This window comes from Hyposmocoma kahamanoa, unplaced genomic scaffold (assembly GCF_003589595.1).
Source record: "Hyposmocoma kahamanoa isolate Upper Pololo Valley unplaced genomic scaffold, ASM358959v1 64, whole genome shotgun sequence".
Classification (NCBI taxonomy): domain Eukaryota; kingdom Metazoa; phylum Arthropoda; class Insecta; order Lepidoptera; family Cosmopterigidae; genus Hyposmocoma; species Hyposmocoma kahamanoa.
Window position 1 is genome coordinate 11,239,368 of NW_020653852.1, and position 9,509 is coordinate 11,248,876.

Consider the following 9,509-nt stretch of genomic DNA (forward strand, 5'->3'; position numbering starts at 1 on the left):
TTAATTTGATCTGACTGTATTCGAACCAGCACCCTCATGCAATCCGTGCCAGATGCTCTGCCAATTAAGCCAAGGAACGAACCAGCAACATTACGATTGTTTTCTATGTGCTTGTTGCAGACCTTTGGTTTTGGTTTTTAACTACTTTTTTGCCGTAGTGGCCTCTGTGAGAAATTTATTTGTTCATATTAATTTATGGGAGTAATTTCAGAAAAAATAATTGAATTAGATGGTAGTAAAACATCGTGACATTCTATAAACTTAAAAATATTTTTTTAATACAGTTGCTAAAAACGTGGTATTTTTAGTACTTCAAATCGTGCCGAAAGTTGGATTTTTCGCACTAGGGCTTTATACTTTCCATTTTTTTAATTTACTGTTGTTTCAAGTCTTAAACATAGAACTAAAGAGGTTGTATATTTATTTAAAATGAAATCCTTTGTGACGTAAGTCATTCGTCATTAAAACTTATATTTACTTACAAACATCTTATTTGTTTAAATTGCATAGGTGTTTCATAAAATAACGGGTTACATTTAAAAATACCAAAATATTTTCCATAAAGATGGCTGATTGAGTATTAACAATGACCGGAGGTGAGAAGTACGCAAGACCCCTGCGCGCCGCGCCACTAAATTAGTAATTTTAATGTGGCTGAATACTGGCAACAGTTGCCATTGTACTCTGAATTTTTATGAGACAAAGAAATAAAATGAGTTTTTTTTAAATACTGTTTTATTTTACTTTCAATGTAGTTTTTTCGCAAATGTATTAAAAACATCGTTTGATACACGTGCGGATTTGTCATTTTCACTTGTCTCGAGTCTTGGACTCTCGCCTCTGGCTCGGGCCGAGAAGCCTCGTGACTCGTGAATAATGACTAACTTTCCGCACTTGTTTCATAAATAACTATTATTTTCCTTAAAAAATGTAAAGGAAAATGATAACAATTTATTAGTGATGAGTGTGACCTCCTCTCTTTAATCTCAGCGTGTATGTCCGCTACAAGCTGTTGCGTTGATTCTTCTGGACAGGGTTTCGAGGATATTCCTTATGGCTTCATGTGGATAAGTGTCTACTCCACGGCGATGACATTCCTTAGCACACTAATGTTTTGTGATGCTGCCTGCACTGATTTTATTCATCTCTTCAGAACGTCTTAGGTATGCTCTATTGGATTCAGGTTGGGATTTCGGTCTGAGCATTTCATACGCGCTTGCGCATGTCCAGAACGGCGGAACTCTCTGACTCTGTCTAATTTAAGAACGTGGGGCACGTGCGAGTCTCGGACACGGCTTGCACCCGGCACGGTCTAACGTGAATATGAATATGCAGCACGTCTGAGGCTCGGATGACTCGGACACGACTCGCATCTTTATGCTCACTGAGAAACATTGGCAGCAAGAAACCTCCTCCTGATCTCAAAATTCTTCAAGATTTTTCATGAAGTTTTGCGATTTCTCAACGCTCGGCTTACCAAGAAGCGGTCATCCTGTGGCTCAATGCACGATTTTGTTTCAGAACCTGTCCTTCTATTGACGGAACTGATCCCTTGATAACGTTGCCATGTTTTGTGAACTGTCGAACGGCGCACATTCAGCGTCTGGGACATATAACATTGAGAGCAGTTTTTGTTTCTCTTTTATGAATATAATTACAACTTCCTCGTTACCAAGTCGCGTATAGAATATAGTCTGAGAATCAGCAAGGTCGACCTCAATCACATCGCTGAATTCAATAACAAAATCAATAATGAATGGCCGGATTGGCACTACATCTACACAGACGCCTCAAAGCATACGGTCAACTCTTGTGTTGGCGTCATTCAAAAAGTTAAATTACCCCCAAAGTCTTCGCCTGTGTAGACCGAAGTCTACACAGGTGAATGCTTTGGCATACTGAAAGCCATTGAATATGTGATTTATAATGAGACTGTCAAAAGCAATAATATTCAGCTATTCACGCAGCGCTCGACAGGCGCTAACGCGGTTTCCCTTTCAAAGCCATAAACAAGTGCCTGTTATTTTTGAAACCAGAAATCTCCTCTCCCAATGCTCGTCGAAGGCCTACGCCGTCGCTCTTGCCTAGATTCCGAATCATGCGGGTAATGAGAAAACTGAAAGGCTGGCAAACGAAGCTGACGGGGCGGGTACATCCACCCTTATGCGAACTATAGCCATAACCTGGTAAACCTACCGAAGCGATATCTATTCGAGGCATGGAATAGACGCTGGATGGCAGATACCTCCAAAGGGAAGCACTACCGCTGGATTAAGAGTTTATCCCTCGCAAGCCATGGTTCAGCAGTTCGACGTTATCCATAGATTTAGGGTACCTATATACTAAATCTATGAGTTTATCATATTTATGCAACGAAACAAAAATGTTTATAATGTACTGGCCTCATTTATCGAAAACAATAATATCAAGCTCACGGATGAATGTGGTCTGTGACCAAGCTTTAATCATACAATGATTTATAACGCTAGTTACACCGTTTTGCCGTAATCTTCAATGAAAATGCAGTGAAAATTTTTACGTGACCATAATTTATTAACGTACCCATTCACAAATTAAAACTTATAAACAATTCTAAAACAATGTAAAATAACCATAAACTAAGTTGATACCAATAAGTCTCTAAATGCTTAGAAGTTATAAAAATCATGCGAAAGCGTTACTATCAGAAAAGATAACAGCATTCAGACAACAAAAGACGCGTCTTGATTTGGAGGTTGTTTGACACGTCTTATTCTTTTGTATCGAGTAAGTTCTCCTTCGTAGTTACTAGGTAGAGAGCCAAATGCATCATTTTCTTGGTAGTTTGCAACGGCAGCAGCGACAAGATGTTCTGAAGCCGTCTGTATTTCATCATCCATCAACAATGTGGAGCGAATGAGACGGTTAAATTTTGGTTCTGTATCATCAACATGTTCATTGGCTTTAGACTCTTCTTCTGAACGTTTATTTCTGGAAGCACTGTTGTACATTAGATTATCATCGACTCCTTCTACGCCAGAAATTACACCATCTGTATCTGAACCGAGGCTCATCGTATCACTCTCCAATTTTTCGATTTGCAAATTTTTTGAATGGATCACATCGTTACTTTTACCATATTTAGAATTAGGTTTGAGGCGCTTCGACGAACCAATATCAACAGGTGATTCTTCTTGCACTTTAGCCTTTAAGTTACTCTTGGCTAAGTTTGAAGTGCGATCAAAAAACCCATCATCATCGAATTCATTGCCCTCGTCATTATCTTCATCGTCATTTTCAGCTCTATACGGAAAATAAGCTACATTTGCTTCAGGTGACAGAGCGGCGGCCCTCTTTTTCATAGCTAACTCCGTATTTCGCCTTTTCACTCTAACCAAAGGTGCCAACATTGTACCAGCGTAAAGATCCGTATCATCGTAAACATTGGAATTCGGGAAAGATTCTTCTAAGGATTTCATTGATTCTGAAAGGTCTACAGCTTCTCGTTTCATAGAGTTTCCGTTGGTATTATGTAACTGAGAATCATCATCAATTATTTCAGAAAATTCGTCGTCTTGGGGACACATATTATAACCTTCTTCATTTGATAACTCTTGATCTTCGAAATTATTGTCAAGTAGTTTGCCTTCGTTAAAGGACATATCATTGTCACTTAAGTCACCAAGTTTAGCCTCTCTTTTAATTTCTGTTTTTACTGATGATTGATCATCTATGTTGACTTTATCTTTGTTACATTCTACAAGAGTTGCATCACTTTTGGATTTATCCTGTTTCAGATCATCAACATGTTCTCTTAACTCCACTTTATTATCTGGAGTCATAAAATTATTACTTGAGCTGGAATATTTGGTCACAGATTCCGTCACTCCTGTTGTTTCAGTTTGTTTACTATATTGTGTTGATTCTGTGCTTTGTTGACTATAACCAATACCATCTTCAGACGAACTGCCTTCCTGAAGTTTACTAACCTCCACCTGTATACCCTCCAAAAAACTGTTATCATCAGAGGCAGCGGCCCCAGCTTTTTTGGTAATTTCTCTCTTATTTATATTGTCAACAGTAACATCTACATCGTCACTTATAATTTTTTTCAACAATTCTCTTTTATCGTCAGAAAGTAAAGCTAATAATTCTTCCAATTCTTTAGAAGATAATTTCTTTACATGCCTTTTGATTGCTGCCTCTTCATTTTCAGTAGATGGGCTTAAAAGCTGCTCGTTCTCATTTGCGTCATTGGTGTCTATTATTGCATTGTCGCCATCCTTGGATTTGCTATCTATTTCTCGTCGGTCCCTATTAACGTTATACTGATTTTCGTAGGATTTGTCAGGCATATTCCCTCGATGTTCAGCTTGCATATTATTGTAATAATGTTTGAAATAGCGTTCTTGTTCACTAGGTTCTACAGGGTCATTATTATTATATCCACTTCTATCTTTTCCTTGTGGTCCAACATTATTTTCGTTATTATCAAATAACAAATCACCACCTTCAGGAGATGAGTTTGTGATATCAGAAATCTTTCTATTCGTTAGGATTTTTCCGCGTTCGTCGTTTCGGTCGGATTTTACAGATTTGGCTTCTCGGTTTGTCAAGAGCTGTGAATCCATGTCTAGCTGATCGTTGGTTTCCATATACTTGTTAGCATGGCGTTGTTTCCCACGGGCGATTGAATTTAAAGGTTTTGAGAGTAGGGTGTCATCGTTCAGGTCTTCCTTGACTATTTTATTCTGAATTCCAGCTTTAATTAAACCAGGTACCTGAAAATGTAAATAAATAAAAGTGAAAAATAATACACTAACTAAAAAAATGTGAGCATTGACAATCCTGTCACCTCTGCAAATTTGAAAGAAATGTACGGTACACAGAAGACGCAGCGTTTCAGTGAAGATGGTAGCAAATTTACAATGAAAAAAAAAGGAAAATGTATCTGAGGCCACGGACATGCTCTTGTCTACTTGGTACTTGGTGCAACGGGCTGGTATCCGCAACTCGACGACAAAGCGCCTATTTTGCCTATGTTCTTGTCTAAACGGTACATACTTTTCTTGAACCAACTCTGGGCACATTAGTTTCCAATACCTTTGTATGGATTTATTTATTATGTACAACTTACAGTACTTATGGATTTATGTACTTATGAATAGACCTGATTTTTCTGTCGTTAGGAATAGGTATACCCCTAAGACTACCGTTTGTAATATTGTAACCGTACTGATGACCAAAAATCTAACGTACTTCTATTAAATAAAAATATCGAGTAATTTAGGTAGGTACTTTATATTGCTCAATTTTAGAAAAACTTATTGGAAGTTGATTACTCACAAACCTTATGTACGTCACCCGAGTGGAATAAATAAATTTATATTTTTTTGTAACTCATTAAAAGCAACACAACGAAACCTTCATGCAGGAGATTTACAAAATTCTTCGGGAACGTGTCATATCTCGGAATAGACTTGTTTGACTAAATTTCTACATCGGGGCGCTATTTCGGGGTCTCTATTCCGATTCCTCGTTATGACTAACTGAGCATATAATACATCATCTATCTACCTTTGATACGTTGGATCTGATAAGTGTAAATTAAATATGTTTCGAAAATGTAAAATGTGATATACAAAAGAAATGAAATCCCATCGAAATCATGAAATATGGAAAAATGAAGATAGACCATGATTAATTGGTAATATTTGCATGCGATTTGTAACAATACTGCGCAATATGGCGGCATGGACAGAATCGGTTGCCTGCCAGACGACGAGGCTGAGCGCGCTATTAGTTGGAAGCATCGGACCAAATGCGCATTGATGCACGCCTGTCGTAAATTATATATTTAAGTATCCTATGTAAACTGTACCCCTGAAATATATAAATGAAATTAAGTCTTTACACTATATCTAGGTCTCATCGGTTGATCATCCTCAGTTTCCTCTTGATCTTCTTCGGCGTCTTCACCACCTTCTTCTTCGACGGCTTGTGGTGATTCGACGTCAGATCTCATTAAGTCACCTACTTGCTTCACATTTGCCTGATCTCTTTGATTTTCAACCACTTCAGATTCTTGCGCATCCGCCGTTGGTTTCTGCCAAAATGATTTAAAATTAAAATTGTGTCTAATATCTACAGTGGATGCAGTATCTCCTCCAATCGTTTAATTTGTTGGTGATAGGTCACATACACGAGACTCATTATTTTCACGTCTAAGTTCAGCATCCTTCCCTTCGTTGTTAGTTTCGTAATCTTCTTCGGCATCACTGAAAAATTTAAAACATATATTTTTTCTTTATCACCGCGAGTGTTTGCGTACTACGTCCGATTCGTATCAGGCCCTGTACACTCGTTCTTTATCCGACATCCGTGTGGAACAATTACTTGGCAATGAAGTTAATCGTTTTTTAATTTGGTCGAGTATCATTTATTTGACAGTAATTGTTTTGGACAGACGTCGGACAGAGAACGAAAGTAGACCCCCAGTTCCGAATCCGAAAAAATGTGGGTCGGAAATGTCATAGGGACAATTTGATCTCTAGGTACACAAACGATATTAGTATTTTCTCGACTTCGAATCGGACTAGTGCACAAGCGACATCCGAAGTGGGTCCGAGTTTTTTAGATTGATATAGTCTCGGATTCGGAACGAATACGAATCGGATACAGTGCGCAAGCAATTTAAAAAGAAAGCTGATAAATAGTGACACCTGAGGCGGACCAGAAAAGTCTGTAAAGAGGATACGTACGGGTGAGTATTGGCGAGTGGATTGTATAAGTGTATGCACTATGATGGAAACACGTTATATGCAGATTAAAACACGTTTAATTTGAAATATTGAATATAACCGAACAAAGCAGCGCAGCGGAAGCAACTGCCAAAATTTTGCTAAACAAAAACAGTCGAACGTCCACTACGAGGACCACTCCGTCGGGGCCTCGGTAGGTTTTTATGACCCTCGAGAGAGTGACATCAGCGATGAGCACCACACCACCCTCGCCTAATGTTGGTGTATCGTTCCCCGGTCCTCTTGGTCGAAGAGTTGGCAGGTATTCACGCAGCCAGCGTGCCCAAAAATGATCAGCAAGACGTAGTACCCTTCGCCAGTCACATCTCCGCGACAGATCCATGCAGCGCAGGTCCATGGGCCGACCGATGAGTATGAAATGAAAGGGCGTCAAAGCTGTGTGGTGCATCAGGTGAAGAAGAAATGTACGTGAGCGGCCTGGAGTTGACTATTACTTCCGCCTCCAGTAAGAGCGTCAACAGTTCATCTTCTTTAATGGATTTATCATTGAGGATTTTAGGGCTGTTTTCACTGTTCGCACTAATCTTTCCCATGAAAGGGGAGGCAGGTGGGGGCGCCATTCAATACTATAGTTTGTGGGGTATTCCTCCACTGACTCATCATGCAAGGAACGTAGTAGCACCGACGAAGTTAGTTCCGTTGTCCGAAAATATGGTAGACGGGGACCCGCGGCGGGCAATGAAGCGCCTTAGACTCATGATCGCAGCGTCTGAGGATAGCGGATTAACCATTTCAAGGTGTAGAGCTCTCGTTACTAGAAACGTGTAAAGGGCAACGTAGCGCTTCTCTTGATGTCGACATACTCTTATTGTCAGTGGGCCAAAGTAATCTATGCCGACGTGAGTAAATGGCATTTCGTGATGGTCAAGTCGCTCGGCAGGTAAGTCGCCGATCTGTGGCTTAATTACTGGCCCATCCACTTACGACACTGCAAACACGCTTTTGCTACGCGTCCGGTAGTGCTCCTTGACGACTGTACAAGTGTATGCACTGTGATGGAAACACCTTATATGCAGATTAACACGTTAACACGTGAGATTAACACGTGATAAACACGTTTCATTTGAAATATTGAATATGAATGAAACCGAACAAGGCAGCGATGTAAAGGTGTTGTTGGCGACCAGCTATGACGCAGCCTCCTTCGGTTTTGTAATTCTTTTTTTAATTTACATTCGATTTATAGCATACTTTTTGACTGTATTTGTTTAGCAAAATTTTGGCAGTTGGTTCCGCTGCGCTGCCTTGTGGATGTTTCCATCATAGTACTTACACTTATAAAGTCCAGTCGCCAATATATTGGACTAGCGATATTTGTATTTTCTCGGATTGGAATCGAACTTAGAGCACAAGCGACATCCGAAATGGGTCCAAGTTTTCTAAATTGGTATAGTCTCGGATTCGGAACGAATACGAATCGGATGCCGTACGCAAGCAGTTTAAAAGGAAAGATGACGAATAGTGACAACGGAGGTGGACCAGAAAGTCTGTAAAGGTATAGGATAAGTACGTGGGCGGCCCTTCTCTGTCCGAAACAAATAATTACTGTCCAATATGTAATACCAAATTAAAAGACGCATGATGCGAATGAAGCTTCATATTTGACATCGTCTTTGGTCGAGTATTACCTATTGTTTCGGACGGAGCACGACACTAGACCGAGGTTCAGTTGGTCGTGGTCGAAAGAAATATTCTATAGATAGGTACTTACTTATTCTCTATCTTCGCTGGTCTACTTATGGCTCTTATAACACAACAGAACAATATTAACACCATCGTAGTGCGCATTTCGAACAATTACACCAATGTCGCGTAAAAAAAATTGTCACCTATTTGACATTCGCGCGATTTTTGATTGCCTTTTGTTCTGTTTTGGCACAGATTTCTTTCATGCCTGTATTTTTTGATCAAGTTACTTTTAGCGATAATTGTGTCTAAATAACATGATTGCTTCAGTCGATTTTAGGAGAACGAACATTTCAATATAACAATATCCTTAGAATAATAACGCATAGAAACCTAATCCGCACACGCTAAGTGAGGCAAATTGTAGAGACCCAAATAGGCTTACACGAGCGGGCAGCCGTCAGTACTCAAGGTCAACTTGCACCGCGAACAGCTCAAGAATTATAGCTAAAAGTGACGAAATGTGCGGTAAATTGGGTGTAAAAATACATGAGACAAACATAAAATAGATACTAACATCACAATACATAAGTAAATAGCGCGTTTCAACTTATACTTTTATATAAATATTCATTAATTAATTTATTTACAGAAAATTAATTTCGTTGCAACAAGATACGAAAATGTTGCAAAGTAACGATTTTTTCTGCTCATTTTGCTATTCTGTTCAAAATAACTATTACATCGATGCGACAACATTGTAGGGAATTAACATTAGCTATTTTTACGGACTATAATTTAGTACTTGCCTTCATTGGTTTGATGTGAAACTCATTATTCTTGTTCATCATACAGCACTCATTTTAAAAAATTGTCTTGCCCAGACTCAAAAGTTCTTTAACTTATTTCAGGGAACTAACACTGGCTAAAAAAGTCATCGTCAGTTCTCCAAAGTCGTCTATAACTATAACTTTCGAGCTCAGGTTCTTTACTGTTATCGTATAGTTTTCATATTTTTATCCACGGATAATATCAGGCTATTTATACATATATCCAAATTTTCATGAACTAAAGTCAAATTCG

At 39.0% G+C, this 9,509-nt stretch overlaps 1 protein-coding gene across 1 annotated transcript; it reads right to left on the reverse strand.

Annotated features, from left to right (window-relative positions):
• Positions 1 to 2,702: 2,702 nt before the first annotated feature.
• Positions 2,703 to 8,576, reverse strand: LOC113230871 (probable WRKY transcription factor protein 1). The gene is made up of 4 exons (XM_026464973.1): positions 8,512 to 8,576; positions 6,182 to 6,257; positions 5,894 to 6,085; positions 2,703 to 4,760 (listed from the first exon to the last, which is right to left on the reverse strand). Exons 1-4 carry the CDS (start codon positions 8,574 to 8,576, stop codon positions 2,703 to 2,705), a joined length of 2,391 nt encoding a protein of 796 aa, XP_026320758.1.
• Between the last annotated feature and the right edge of the window lie 933 nt (positions 8,577 to 9,509).

Excerpts from the sequence above, each read along its gene's own strand:
- LOC113230871 (XM_026464973.1), bottom strand. The coding sequence starts at position 8,576 with ATGGTGTTAATATTGTTCTGTTGTGTTATAAGAGCCATAAGTAGACCA. Across the intron at positions 6,086-6,181 it reads GTGAAAATAATGAGTCTCGT|AAACCAACGGCGGATGCGCA; the intron begins GTATGTGACCTA and ends TCATTTTGGCAG. Across the intron at positions 4,761-5,893 it reads CGATGAGACCTAGATATAGT|GTACCTGGTTTAATTAAAGC; the intron begins GTAAAGACTTAA and ends TTACATTTTCAG.